The 14,150-nt window shown below is 51.2% G+C and overlaps 6 protein-coding genes across 6 annotated transcripts; 3 read left to right on the top strand and 3 right to left on the bottom strand.

Moving 5' to 3' along the window:
* Nucleotides 1-24: 24 nt before the first annotated feature.
* Nucleotides 25-3,029, top strand: ASPSYDRAFT_151011 (DUF726 domain protein; the record flags this gene model as incomplete). The annotated part of the gene is made up of 2 exons (XM_040842063.1): nt 25-576; nt 936-3,029. 2 exons carry the CDS (start codon nt 25-27, stop codon nt 3,027-3,029), a joined length of 2,646 nt encoding a protein of 881 aa, XP_040702781.1.
* Nucleotides 3,030-3,383: 354 nt separating this feature from the next.
* On the bottom strand, nt 3,384-4,644 carry ASPSYDRAFT_31602 (Sec62 family protein translocation protein; the record flags this gene model as incomplete). Its single annotated transcript, XM_040844887.1, has 3 exons — nt 3,384-3,539; nt 3,593-4,143; nt 4,203-4,644. 3 exons carry the CDS (start codon nt 4,642-4,644, stop codon nt 3,384-3,386), a joined length of 1,149 nt encoding a protein of 382 aa, XP_040702780.1.
* A 344-nt stretch (nt 4,645-4,988) lies between these two features.
* ASPSYDRAFT_89695 (Lectin C-type domain protein) lies at nt 4,989-6,832 on the top strand (the record flags this gene model as incomplete). The annotated part of the gene is made up of 2 exons (XM_040852205.1): nt 4,989-5,051; nt 5,105-6,832. 2 exons carry the CDS (start codon nt 4,989-4,991, stop codon nt 6,830-6,832), a joined length of 1,791 nt encoding a protein of 596 aa, XP_040702779.1.
* A 296-nt stretch (nt 6,833-7,128) lies between these two features.
* Nucleotides 7,129-9,322, bottom strand: ASPSYDRAFT_152443 (uncharacterized protein; the record flags this gene model as incomplete). Its single annotated transcript, XM_040842192.1, has 3 exons — nt 7,129-8,841; nt 8,894-9,085; nt 9,149-9,322. The coding sequence occupies 3 exons, from the start codon at nt 9,320-9,322 to the stop codon at nt 7,129-7,131; spliced, it is 2,079 nt and encodes a 692-aa protein (XP_040702778.1).
* Nucleotides 9,323-9,784: 462 nt separating this feature from the next.
* Nucleotides 9,785-11,598, top strand: ASPSYDRAFT_78896 (NADPH-adrenodoxin reductase). The gene is made up of 3 exons (XM_040850977.1): nt 9,785-10,094; nt 10,157-10,591; nt 10,647-11,598. The coding sequence occupies exons 1-3, from the start codon at nt 9,792-9,794 to the stop codon at nt 11,514-11,516; spliced, it is 1,608 nt and encodes a 535-aa protein (XP_040702777.1). The 5' UTR covers nt 9,785-9,791; the 3' UTR covers nt 11,517-11,598.
* Nucleotides 11,599-12,279: 681 nt separating this feature from the next.
* aspf13 (allergenic cerato-platanin Asp F13) lies at nt 12,280-12,759 on the bottom strand (the record flags this gene model as incomplete). Its single annotated transcript, XM_040849488.1, has 1 exon — nt 12,280-12,759. One exon carries the CDS (start codon nt 12,757-12,759, stop codon nt 12,280-12,282), a length of 480 nt encoding a protein of 159 aa, XP_040702776.1.
* Between the last annotated feature and the right edge of the window lie 1,391 nt (nt 12,760-14,150).

Raw genomic sequence — 14,150 nt, 5'->3', positions numbered from 1 at the left:
GAAAATTTTTGATATTCCATCACAATGCTCCGACGCGCAGCTCCTCGCCTATCCTCTGCACCTTGCTCAAGCCTACGAGTCAACCGGTTAAGGTCTCGATACTATTCTTCAAAACCCGATGATACCGATATCGAGTCCATGCTCGCGAAGCCAACATGGTCCGTTCGATCTTTACTTCCTGACCGTGCCGCGCTACCGTCTTCCCCGACTGTCACCCCTGCCCAGCTTAAACACCTCCTTCGTCTATCAGCTCTTCCCCAACCATCTAACCCGGCGGAGGAACAGCAGATGCTTGAGACACTTGAATCTCAAATCCACTTCGTAAGAGAGATCCAGAAAGTAGACACTACTGGGGTTGAGCCTCTGCAGAGTATCCGGGATGAGAGTCCCGAGGCAGTGAAAGAGAACACTATTGGATTAGAGCAGCTGAAAGAAGCCCTGTCGAAGGAACGAGTCATTGGCCGGAATAAGAAGATTCAGCGCATTGAATTGGCAAGAAATGACCGTCCTGATGGTGATGCGTGGGATGGCAATGCGCTTGGTTATGCTTCCAAAACGAAGGGGAAGTTCTTCGTCGTTGACACCGCCAGCTCCTAAGATATTACATGACTCCAAGTGTCACACTGCATGTTTTCGAGAGACACCAGTGGAATTAGCATCATCTCACCCCATTATTCCACCGGCAAATTGTGATCAGAACCCGTGCCGATCCAGTGTTTGGGGGCTGCTGCTCGCAGCCTGCTGTGACGCAACAAGGCGAGTCGAAACATGGACCGTATTGCAGCAGGCAGCACTTGGCTGAGTCATCGCCTTCACATGGACCGCATCGATTCAACCACTTCGCTTATCCCTCCTCCAACAGCCCATCGGGGGCAGCTTTGTATCTTGATCAATTAATTTTAGAATAGGATATTTCTGTATCCTCTATGTGGAAGAAATTCAATAACTCCTTTGGGTCGGGTCCCAAAGGGGAGTCGAAAAACGACCAAGACCTAACAACAATTCTAAGTCGACCTCAGCGGGCGGACCTGACAGTTCTCGTCGCTGAGATTACACAGCACATGAGGAGCTTGGTTGAAGAGACTTTCAAAGCGCCAGCTGAACAGCACCCAAAATCTTCCGCATCTAGCCAGCTGATTGATCTGGGCGAGGGGGATAGTGGCCGACCACCTCCAAGTACGAAAGAAGCAAAGAAATCCGAGGACGACTATGTCCGCACGGAATATGTTCCAACGGCCGAAGATTTTAAAGCTGAAGCGAATCTCCTGACCCAATTCGACGACTGGAGAGACACCGTTCTTCTCCGGGTCGGCGAGGTTGTCAATCGAGACGCGGAAGCCCGGGATGAAGAAGCAAGCTCCGAACGACAGGATGAGGAACGACCTCGAAGCTCGTATGACGATGATGATGATCCTTCTTGGAGCCGACTTTCCGAGGTTTATCATCCGGTAGAAACACCATTGATCCGCCTTCCCAAGCCCAAGAAGTTGTTGATCTTGCACTCTCTACTATTGTTAATGCTTAGTTTGGAACATTACAGTGCCAACTCTCGGGTTTTGATGCTGTATGCCGCATCCAGCTTAGGCCTGGGCGTCAAGACTCTGAACCAAGATGAAGTCAAGGTGTCCCGAGGACTACTGGACGCCGCTCTTCAAATGCCAGCGAATGCTGACGCTCAGAGTAAAGGCAGAGAAAGTGACCCAACAAGGAAATGGAAAGTCGGTATTGCATCTGTTGCTGGGGCCGTATTGATCGGTGTTACTGGTGGACTGGCGGCGCCTTTGATTGCAGCTGGTCTAGGAACAGTAATGGGTGGGCTTGGCTTGGGAGCCACTGCTGCTGCCGGCTACCTTGGCGCAGTTGCAGGCAGCGGAGTCATCGTTGGTGGTCTTTTTGGGGCTTATGGTGGGCGTATGACAGGACGTATGGTGGACAAGTATGCCCGTGAGGTGGACGATTTCGCCTTCTTGCCTATTCATGGTTCACGACACCGATTTGATGACGAAAAGGAAGCAGCTAAGGAGGATCATCGCCTTCGAGTCACGATTGGCATTACGGGATGGCTAACAGAAGAAGACAACTTCGTAGTTCCCTGGCGTGTTATCGGCAAGGATTCTGAAGTATTCGGCCTCCGCTGGGAAACAAAACCCCTTTTGGATCTTGGAAATGCCATCGATTCTTTGGTTACTTCCGCAGCCTGGGCAGCTGGCCGTCAGGTCTTAACCAGAACAATTTTCGCTGGTCTTATGAGCGCGCTAGTCTTACCCGTGGGCCTCATGAAAGTCGCCGGCATTGCTGACAACCCTTTCAGCGTTGCCAAGGCTCGATCTGACAAGGCGGGTGAAGTTCTTGCCGACGCTCTGATTAACAAGGTACAAGGCGAAAGACCTGTTACGCTTATTGGGTACTCTTTGGGGTCTCGCGTTATCTATTCATGTCTTCAGACTTTGGCCAAAAGACATGCATATGGACTAGTCGAGACAGCAATTCTAATGGGATCACCAACACCATCTGATACACCCGATTGGCGTTGCATGCGACGTGTGGTTAGTGGACGACTTGTCAACGTTTATTCAGAAAATGACGCCGTGCTTGCTTTCTTATACCGAACAAGCAGCCTTCAATATGGCGTTGCCGGGCTACAACCTATCGAGAACGTTCCCGGCGTCGAAAACCTCGATGTGAGCGATATTATAAGTGGCCACCTCCGCTACCAGTTCCTACTTGGACGTATACTGCGCACAATAGGACTAGAGTGTATCAGCGCCCGGGAAGTTGCGCGCGAGGAGCAAGCTTTAGCTATAAAGGACCGGCAACAGGAGCAACAACGGATCCAGAATGAGCGCCGAGCTGGAATTCAAGGAGATAGTGAAGCGGCGCGCAGGAAGCTGGAAAGCGGCGAAATTGCTGTTGAGGAACAACCGCAGGCACAGCCACAGCCACCGGTAGAAGCTCGCCATAGCATCCCACGACGTCCCGTTCCATCCAAGTCTGTTGAGGAGGGCAATAGCGGACAAGAGCAGTCCTAGTCCATTTCGCGGTCATTGGACCCGTATATGAGCGAGGTGGATTTTGAGAGTTGATTTGCAGTTGCGCTTCGGGCGCTATCTTTATACAAGTCCACGATTACTATAAACCTTCAATCCGCACCTGATTTATTTGTAAAATGCACCGTGTAAACTCCTTTTCCGTGTCCCAGCTGATTAAAGCCCTTCATAATCCGATGAAAAATACCAAAGTAAGACAGCAAAAGAGAAGGATAGATACAAATATACGAAGTGGGATGTGTCGGAAAGTTCATGAAAAGCTTCGTACGCAGATAATGCATGTGAAAGCGCCTGAAAGGAAAAGGGAAACTAAATAGAACGAAACCAATCTATAAATCACTCCTCCGTAACTTCCTCAACGCGAGGTGCAAGGTCACGCTTTACTGGGCCAGATGTGTCCGCGCTTGCAGTTGCAGTCGTAGTTGCCGTTGGAGCTGACTCCGCAGCCTGGGCAGCTGGAGCCTTCTTGGATTTCTTCTTCTTCTTTCCGGTCTGATAGATACTTGGTTAGCAATCGTTGAGAGTTCAAAAACGGGAAAACATACCTCTTGCCATCCCCATGTGGGCTTGAAGCTGTCGAAGAAGCCGACATCTTCGAAAAGATTGGGGAAAAGCCAGAGACCAGGAGGTACCGCAAAGACGGTGATACAGAACAGAATAAGACGGAATATAGCCATGGCGAAGAAGAGACCAAGGAGGCCCATCATGCCTACACTCAGGTACCACACTCCTTGCCTCAAAACCATGGGCCAAAGAGGGAATAGTACGACCGCGAATATTCCGGCCACCACGGCAGCAGCCATTGCCTTCTGTTTCCACTGCGGGCCCTCATACAGCCAGACGTAGTGCATCATCGGATCGGCTTCCTGGTGCTGCTCGATCTTCACTGTCCATAATCCCTTGACTCTCTTCGCCTTGCCATGGTTGTGGCCGGCATGGGGGTCGACCTTGGAGACTCGAAGGGCAAGAATCGATAGGGGGAGGAGCTTGAATACGTTCTCAGCTGAGGCGCGGTCGGTCACTGGCGGCAGGAGAGGGTTCTTCTTCTGAGCTTTCGCATATGCAGGTGACTCAAGGGCACGAATCGCACGTTTCACTAGAGACCAGCAAATTAGTAACGTCGACAACAATCGTTCTAGGCCATCAAAATCCTACCCTTGAACATATCTTTCCTTTGCCCGTCCATGATGCATGTTCTCGGCTTCAGGTTTTGTGATTGCAGGAATTGCGCGACTGCGATCGCTTTGGGATCCTTTGGATTGTTGGGGTTAACAGGAACCTGTTGCGTGTGCGCCTGCGGGCCTTGACCGGGCTGGCCAGGCTGACCAGGTTGACCTGGCCGTCCCGAGCCTTCGCCCTTGGCGTTGAGTTGTCGCTGAACCTCGGCGGCCTTCTGCTGGGCAGCCATTGCACGCATCCTTAATTGCGCGACATACTCCTCAGTCGATACGCCATGCTTCGCGGCTTCTGCATTTAATTGCTCGCGCTGTTGTTTAGCGAAGTCTTCGGGGGTCATCCCTCGCTTGGCCGCCTCAGCAGCGAATTGCTGCTGCATAGCGGCCAGCTGCTGAGGGGAAGGTTGGCCGGGGGCGGCCATCTTGAACTAAGAGCGGAAGGTAGTTGAGATGTGAGTCTCAGCTAGATAGAGTGGCTATAAGTAGCGGAGACGAGCGAGAGTCGTTTATGGCTGAGGGTGAGGTGGTCATAAACGAAGTGGCCAGATAAGAGGGACACGAAGGGAATCCTGCTCACCGCCTTGGCAAGCCTCCGCATGGATTCACCAGGCTAGTGGCAGGCCTGCAGTGTGTACGCTGAACAGTCCCTTACAGCCACACTCGGGCTTTCGCTCTCTATCTCGCATCATTAAGTAATGCTAATGGGGCTGTCTTATGCGGTGCAAACAGCACAAGCCTCCCTGCATATCCAATATTCTGCATCTTCATGTCCCTGAAGTTTGATCCGGATGATTCCCTCTTGAATGCATCCTGGGCCACTGTTCTTCTGGTCAGTTTTGCGAATGCGATGCGAACGCTGCTTATACTAATTTCCTCATCCAGAGCGAACGAGATGTAGCTGGTCAAATCCCTATCAATTTTGTCACTACTTCCGCCATATCTCTGCGAGCAGCGTGTTTTGGCGACAACAAGTTCGGACGCACTGCGGCAGGAAAATGCCTATCTAACTTGCTTGCTATCGGCTACCGACGTTTCAATGTCGATCTATATTGGTCGCCGGACCATTCCCGTTGGATTCTATGCCCTGTATCGATTCCCAAAGGTCTTCATGTTGCAACAACGACCCCAGACGCTTCTCCAACCGCAACTGCAGAAGTTGCTCAAGGTACGGTCGCGGTGGAGTCGGACGAGTCGACGGGGGATATACTTTATGATCTTGGTCCCTATAAATGCTCAGATGGGCTGGACCTAGTGGATGTGCTGGATATTTTCCACGATTACTTCCAGTATACTGATACCGATCTGGTGATGTATACGAGATACCTGTCCTTCAATCTCCATGCTGCCGCCGACCCCGCTTCTGCGGGTTCTCCCGCATCGTTTGTTGACAGCGGACAGCTTCCAGCCAAACCGGATCGTGTCAGTTCCATATTGGAAGAACAGATCGGATCATATATCTATGGCCCCCTCGACTTGTCTAAGGATCGCCGTAACCTGAATGAATCCTGGTATGAAGTTGACGAGACGTATAAACCCATCGTTCAATATTTTACCATTGAGAGAGACTCGGGTGGTGTACAAAGCACGCCTGATGGGTGGCCCAGCATGAAATACATTCAATTAGCAGCCGAAAAAAGGCTGTTGATTGAATATGGCTCTATTGATCCTCAACTTAGCAGTTATGACCTCTCGCAAGAAAATGATGTTATATTTCCTCCCGGTTATATGACTTCTACTGTACCTGTCAGCGCCGGCGATGATGGCAGTCTAGATACTGGCTGCTTGTACAATCCAAACACAACCGATGTGTCCAAAGTCAACGCATCCTGGGCAATAGCAAACCACATCCCTATTCCACAAAGCCTCAGCGATCAGTCACTTCTGAACGTCTCGGACCTAATCGTGAACCTCACACAATGTGGAATGACCGCCACCCTCAACCAGACCCTGTTCGGTCTCACTGCGGATGACAACCCAGATCCGTACCGCAACCTTACTCTATCATCGTCCTGGGCGTGGGCCCTAGGCCAACCTGCAGCGCGGCCCTCCAACCTTGACGCCGCCGAATCGGACGACAAACGTTGCGCCGTCATGGACCTCACCCTGGACGGACGATGGCGCACCGAAAACTGCAGCGAAACGCACCGCGCCGCTTGTCGCATAGACAACCAACCGTTCCGCTGGGCTCTCTCCACAAACGCCTTTACATACGACGACGCATACGACGACGCTTGCCCATCACCAAGGGAATTCTCAGTGCCCCGCACAGGTCTCGAAAACACATACCTGTTTCGCCATTTGCTCTCTTTGTCGCCTGAACTGATTGACCCTGCATCTTCCGACCCGCTCAAGCGCGAGGTTTGGATCGATTTCAATTCCATCGATACGGAAACCTGTTGGGTAACAGGTGGTTCTGAAGCCAAATGCCCTTATACATCGGATCCGGACCAGCTTGAAAGACGCACAGTCCTGGTTGCTGCTATTGCTGGTATAGTTATTTGCATAATTGCCGCTTTGACGTTATTCGTCAAATGTAATGCCAACCGGCGGAACTCGAGGCGGAACAAGAGAGTTATTCAAGGTTGGGAGTATGAAGGAGTACCATCTTAACAGCTATGTCTGACAATGACACTATTCTCACGCTTTACTTATGTACAACTCAATTAATTCCGGTAGGAAAGTCCGTAGAGGTAGGTATCATGGTATTTATTCCTAAGCTATCAGTCCTAGTTTACTCCAAACAGTTAAGTACAAAATGGCAAGTGAGTATCACAAATGAAGATCCGAATCCCATCCCACCCTATCCTATCCTATCCCATCCAACATCATGAATATCTCATCCTTCATCCAACGCATTATTCCGATGTCACATGCAAGTCCATAAAAGCTTCTTTTTCATCCATTTATCACAGTCCAGCAAAGCGAGCCCATCCAGCAGCCCTGGGCGTGGAGTTGCCGGTCTTAGGGCTATCGATACCGCCTCGGCCCTCCTCGGCCATCTTCCCGCTAACATCGCGTCTTCTTCCAACGCCGAGGTTCGCGATATAATTTCCGTACGACAAATCTGATCTTTGAACCGCACGACGACCAAAGTTAGCACCCGAGTTACTCACAACACGGCCCTTGCGGTCTCCTTCGGCCACGCTAGGATCAGTAGGCGGAGAAGCCTCATGGTCCTTTGCGCTGTCTTCATCGCGCTGCTTAAGGGCGCCATAGGAATTTTTCTTATCGGCCTTGCGCTTAGAAGATTTGGTTTTCTTGCCGGACTTTAAGTTAGCACCAGTAGTAGCCATTCCGGCCGGTTCGCCATAGAATTGCCCATCTTTTTCGGGGCGCTCGAGAGGGGGTACTTTGTGCGTGGGCGGCGTTGGGGATAGGTTAGGAATATCACCCAGGACCATACGACTGGGTGTTCTTTTAGGCTGGTTTGAAGAATCGAGGATAGGCTGAGGAGTTGGCGGGTTTAGTCCAAGAGGATTGACCTTGAGGGCATTCGATGTATACTCCTCGTCGGTGTCTCCGTTATCCTGGTAGATATCAATGCGGTGATCCCCAATGTCATGCTCGTCGCCCTCATCATGGTCGTATAGTCCATTTTTGCGCACATTGTGGTTATCCTCCTCATTGCCGTAGTATTCATGCATAGCCAAAGATTCGTATTCGCCACGAACATCTTCCGATATGGTTTCGCCGATATCCCATCCATACTTCTGAGCGATTCCCATCCAGTCGATCACGCCATTTGCAGACGCGGGTGTTTCCGATCTGCTGTAAACGGATGATGGATCGCGTTGAGCTTGCCCCTCATTTTTGGCGTCATCAGCCAAAGAGACAGAGCGTGAAGAGTACGCAACCCAGTTGTCTGAGGCAGGACTAACGCACTGAGATCGAGTGGGTACTTCCGGAGACGGCTGGCGCATTGGAGTACTAGAGGGAATTGAAGAGGTAGGACGGGCTTCAAAGTCGGTATCGTGCAGCGGTATCTCGTAAGTTTCCTCGAGGGTATTCTCTCTGTACTGGAAGGGCATTTGCGGTATGGAAGTCTGCGAACCGCCCCTTTGTTTGGACATGGCCACAGGAGGGTGAAGTGTATTATCCTCTGAAGATCGAGCCCTCGTGTGCGTAAACGGAATTGTGCGAGGCGCACTAATCAGGGGTTGTGCAACCGAGTGAGTAGCATCGAGGGTAGAACTGCTGGCATGTTTCTCGGCAATCTCCGATTTAGTCCTCTTGTGAGGACGTGCCGTCAAGTTGTCCTCTAAGGGGTTGAGATCCGGAGGTAGCCGCGCAATCTGTCGGAAGATGTTGAAGAGGAAAGCGGATATAACAAGAGATATTAGGTGGATCCCCCCATTGATGATCGCAAGATAAAATGTCGACTGTGCAATCTTGATGATGACCTCGGGATCAGCGCTCAACAGTGTCTTCCAACTGTATGACGTCTCAGCATTAAACTCTTTATATCCCAAGTAAGCCGTAAACACATAGAAGGGAATTAGACCCAGGTCCAGCGTTGAGGCGAACAGCATGTAACTGGCTTGCGAACCCGGAGGCCTGGTAACTGGGGAGCGGCATAGGTGGTAAATGGCATAAACAGTGTGAAGAATTGCTACCGCGGGCTTGACTAAGTCAGTAAAAATTCCAATTGACACCATGGTATTCTCAACTCACCGCGACCCGAATAATCCATACAATGGATGCTGCGATATTCTGGATGACGATGGCGCAAAATAACGAGCCAAGGGCGCCAATCAACGAAAGAACCCGTAGACCTAGCAGTATCCTACGGCCGTAAAGGACTTTTCCCTTTGTTCTTGGGCTCATTGGAGTCCAGCGTGAGCGGCCATCAGGAATGTTATAATACTTCACAATTATCCCTGTTAGCGTGGATTCAGCTGTCATTCAAAGAGATCTATAGTAACATACCGAGTCAGGGTGTCGGTTGAAATCAACCAGTGGCCCTTTCTGCTTCTTTTTAGACGGTGGCCGAGTCCAGCTCGACTGCGTCACGGCTTTCGGATTGAAGGCATGGTCTGTCGGGCCCTTGAAGCTGAAAGCATCAGGGTGGCCGTAAAGGAACGGAGGAGATGAATTCCCCATGGTCGCAGCGAGAGATCTTCAGCAAAGAATGCCTTCACCCACGCGACAGCGGGGGAAGGGGCGGAATGTGCACAGGCAAAGGGTCGATTCTGGAAAGAATGGAAGAATGAGGATGGAATGGTCCTATTCGAAAGGCGGATGCGGATAATGACGGTGTGAATGAGAGAACGAGCATGGGCTGGAAATGTTCCTAAATCCCCGACTACTCGTGCATGCACCACGGGGTCTCGACAGTCAAAAGATTCGAGTGGAGAGACGGAGACATTGAACCAGACAATAGTCACAATTGACGGGAATGAGGCTGAACTCGAATAGGAAGTGTCAACATCCGGCTCACGTGGTCGCTCCAGCAACCGATAACAGGTGCGGCGATACAAGAGGAGCGGGCTATCGATAAGGGTCACGTGTCATGCGTCATTTGAGTCACTGCCTCGGTTTTTGTTCTTCAATTACTTCGACATCGCGCGAGATGGGCTTCACACGGGCGCCATATGTATGTGCGCAATGCACTGTTCACTTTTCCCACTCTTTGCGCCCTGCGACCCGTCGAGCCTACCCCCAATTATGGCATCAACGCCGTAATATCAGCCAAGCGGTCCAGGCCGACCGACCCTTCCGAGTAGCCATTGTTGGCTCGGGCCCAGCTGGATTTTACGCAGCATACCGTCTATTGGGTAAGGTTGATGATGCAGTGGTCGACATGTATGAGAAGCTGCCCGTGCCATTCGGACTCGCGCGGTATGGGGTAGCTCCGGATCATCCGGAAGTCAAGGTTTGTGATACCGAGATACTTGCGCCAGGGAATTTTATGGAAAGCTTATATTGAGAATTTAGAACTGCGAAGAGAAATTCACAGAAGTTGCAGAATCTCCGCGCTTCAATTTCGTCGGTAATGTTGAGTTGGGGGAAACTCTACCTCTTCAAGTGCTCAAACCCCACTACGACGCCATTCTATTCGCCTACGGCGCACCTAAGGACAAGGAACTTGGAATACAAGGTGAAGATGCATTGCGCGGCGTATACTCTGCGCGAGAGTTTGTTGGATGGTATAACGGTCTGCCGGAGCACCGAGATCTTGCCCCGGACCTTACCGCGGGAGAGGATGCGGTGATTATCGGTCAAGGCAACGTTGCGTTGGATGTTGCTCGAATATTGCTATCCGATGTGGATCGCCTTCGTCAGACTGATATTTCTGATTATGCCTTGGAAGCGCTGTCTCGCAGCAAGATTAACCGAGTTCGGGTAGTAGGGCGTAGGGGCCCTTTGCAGGTACGTTCAATGTCCTTGTTTCAACTATCAGCTATCCTAACTCCTTTTTTAATAGGCGTCTTTCACTATAAAAGAAGTTCGCGAGCTGTTACAACTTCCAGGTGTATCATTTGAACCTATTCGTCGAGAGCTATTTCCACCGGAAGATGTCATTTCGGCTCTTCCTAGGGCCCAAAAACGGCTAATCCAGCTTCTGGCCAAGGGATCCACCAATGACCCTACCACAGCCACCAAGTCGTGGTCACTCGATTTTCTTCTGTCACCGGAGTGCCTCAACTGGTCCCCCATTGCCCCGTACCACTTGTCCCATGTACGTTGCCACCGCAACGAACTCGACCCTGAGAATCCATTCTCCCCAAGCTCAAAGGTTACAACAAAGTACCTCTCCAGTGGCAAGGAGGCGAAGGTCAATCTTCCCGCCAACACATTCTTCCGCAGCGTTGGGTATAAGTCTCTTCCTTTACCCGGACTAGGGGACCTAGAGGTGCCGTTCGACGACAGCCGCGGAGTAATTCCGAACGACGGGTTCGGCCGGGTCACTGTCCCTTTAAGTACAGAAGCCGGGACCCATGACAAACTCCCAGATGGATCCCTGATTTCCCATCTACCAGGACTATACTGTGCGGGTTGGGTCAAGCGCGGGCCAACGGGTGTCATAGCCACAACAATGACCGATGCATTTAGCACAGCGGACGCCATCGCAGCTGATGTATCAAAGAGCGGCAGCTCGTTGCTCAACGCGTCCCACGAAAGGACAGGCCTTGGATGGGAGGGCGTTCGCGCCGTGGCTGAACAACTCGGTGTTCGTGCAACGAGCTGGGAGGACTGGGAACGAATAGACCGGGCTGAGCGTGAGCGGGGATCACAGAATGGCAAGATACGGGAGAAGTTTGGACGGGTAGAGGAGATGCTGGGAGTATTATAATAGACGCCACTCTCTAAGTACTATATCATAGACATGACCACTGTATAATGAATTGAAAAATATTCTCCTCCGACCAAAACAGAGCCCACCCGTTTTCCAGCTGCCTAGGCGCTCCACCAAAACCTACCTAAACTCCGGCCTGGCCTGACTCGACATGGATAAGCCTACTGGTATTATTGCGAAGGAGCATGAACAGCTAAATCTATGGCCGAAGGCCATCCACGAATATACAATTCATTTAAATTAATCAACTATTTGCAGCCCTGGACCTGGGCTGCGACACGTGGATATCCTCCGAAGTCCGCTTGTACCAAACTTGGCTGTACGGGAATTGCAATCAATCGCCGTGTGCTTACTGCCGAACAAAAACCATACGGGTAAGCCGGTTGACACGCCTGTTCTATGCAAATAAGCCATTCTCACTATGCAACTCAGGTCTTTGTTTGGTACGGACGTAGTATTAGCTTGTATCTCAGATGGTGATACCCAATTATACAGGTTGAGAAAAAAAGAAAAGGTGTAAGAGAGATTCCACATAATGCAAGTCTAATTATTAACCAATTATTATTAAGGAGTGTGGCTGGAGTACTTCATAAACGATGCAAATAAAAAATAAAATGAAAAATGACAAATGCTGAACATCCCGACATAATCCTAGTTTTCATGATATCTCACTACATTCCCAAGACAGATGGGAATGCAGCAATGCAATGCAATGCAATAATCTCAGAGCAGTACCAAAGAAAGGCAAAAGTCTCTCTCTCTACTCGCGAGGAGACAATCCACAGCGGTCCCGGCTCACTTTTTCCCAAGTAACGTCGACACGACCGAGTTCCACGGCGCGGTTTCCAGTCAGCTGGTCCATGGCCCGCTGGCCAACATTAAAACCACCGGGAGACGCGTCGATGCCGATCATAGTGATTGAGTTCCTGGCGCCGGTGGCGGAGGTGTATGAGACCTCGTAGCAAGCACCGCATTGCGGGCTGTTGAATCCAGCGATGGTAGGTGTGCCTCCGATGAGCGGGAAGGTTGGGAGGGATTGGAAGTTGGTGAAGCCCTCGGTGATCAGCCCGAAGTCACCGGTAGAGCAGGAGACATCGTTGAGGGAGGTTCCGCCGACGTCATAGCGGGGGTCGTAGGAGAGGGTAGAGGAGCCAGAAGACTGGCGGCGCTCGAGACCCGATGGGGCAGCAAGGGTGAGGGCTGCGGGGAGGAGAGAGAGAAGAGTGGTTGAGAACTTCATTCTGGTAGAGTCGTTAGAGGTTGAGGATGTGGTTTGGTTGGAGTTGGAGTTGGAGTTGGAGCTGTGTCTTGGTGCAGAAGAGTGATGTTGATTATGATGGAGTTGGTACGGGCACATGAGGGTATTTATATTGTCGTCTGCCCTCGATGAGCGAGTATAGTCACAGCTCTATTCCGGCCAACTCCCGGCTTGCAGCGTAGCATTCAGTCATCCATAGTGGCCTAGACAGCTGTGGCTGCAAGCTCACAGTCCGCCCAACCGTGCGACATCACAAGTTGACCGTGGGAGTAAAGCAGGAGCGGGGACCGCCCAGCAACAAGCGAAACCAGAGCAATGGCAGATCGAAGCGATCCGTGCCGAGTGAGACATTTGGACTGCATAGATGAATGATCAGCGCATCGGCTGACAGAGTCGGACACAGACGGGCGGGCAGTGCTGTCTCCAACTCGGGTATCGGACCAGACTGTGAGACATGCTTATTTTTGGACGAACGGTGCATGCTTCAGCTGCCGATCAGGGCGGGGGAGGCGGCTTTAAGCGTCAAGGTCGCCTAATTGCAGCAGAATCTGCAGCCTGGTTACGTGAGCGACATGGTGGTATCCCAGAGTTACGTTGGGCAGCTTTCTGTCCACTGCAGATGCTTCTCTGCTGGCATTCCTGGGCCCGGCCTGTTCGGACGTTGTGAATCCGCTTAAAATAGATGAAAGCATGGGTCGATTTTAGCCGTCTCCACCCTTGCCTGATTGGCCGGGCCGTGACTATGAATCCCAGCCTTATGGCGGGCATTTGGAATGTGAACAAAGCTCTTCCAATTCCATACTTTGGGTGCCAGCCCATCTGGACATGTCACTACTTCACAGCCAACACCGCATATCAGCATCCAGTCACTATCCACCACGCACACCGGAGCATCCCAAATCCACAATCTCGCAAGCCACAAAATGTCAGCTCCGTTGTCTGACAAAAATATGGCTGACCGACCAGTGTGTGAATCCTGCTAAAGCATTCACCGGAAAAAGTAAGTCTTCAGTGCTCAGCCTTATGAAGTTCGAGACTCGAGTAAAGTCACTTATTGTCGTCTGATTGGTCGCTCGCGCTGATAGCTAATTATGGATGAACTTCGGGAATTGCCATGGATGTCTTTGGGTCTTCCTCCTGCGATTGCTATGGTCCTGGGAAAACGAGCCATTGTTTCTCCCAGCGAGGATCCCAGCAATCACTGTGGCTTCCTATCTTGTCAGACTCCATCGTGCCTTCCATTATAAATCGGTGGATATCACATCCTTACTGCCCGAATAGGTAAGAGCGCCTAGAAACCGCGGACCCCCCCTGTTGGGAGTTGGGACTGAATCCCTGCAGGCCCGTGGCAACGATAGCTCCTTCCCGTTACA

The sequence above is a fragment of the Aspergillus sydowii genome (genome assembly GCF_001890705.1).
Source record: "Aspergillus sydowii CBS 593.65 unplaced genomic scaffold ASPSYscaffold_5, whole genome shotgun sequence".
Classification (NCBI taxonomy): domain Eukaryota; kingdom Fungi; phylum Ascomycota; class Eurotiomycetes; order Eurotiales; family Aspergillaceae; genus Aspergillus; species Aspergillus sydowii.
This window is presented reverse-complemented; position numbering and strand designations above follow the sequence as displayed.

Bases quoted from the DNA above. Each gene is read 5' to 3' on its own strand.
- ASPSYDRAFT_78896 (XM_040850977.1), top strand. From the start codon at position 9,792: ATGGGCTTCACACGGGCGCCATATGTATGTGCGCAATGCACTGTTCAC. The intron at 10,095-10,156 runs GTTTGTGATACC...TTGAGAATTTAG, and splicing joins CGGATCATCCGGAAGTCAAG to AACTGCGAAGAGAAATTCAC. The intron at 10,592-10,646 runs GTACGTTCAATG...CTTTTTTAATAG, and splicing joins GGCGTAGGGGCCCTTTGCAG to GCGTCTTTCACTATAAAAGA.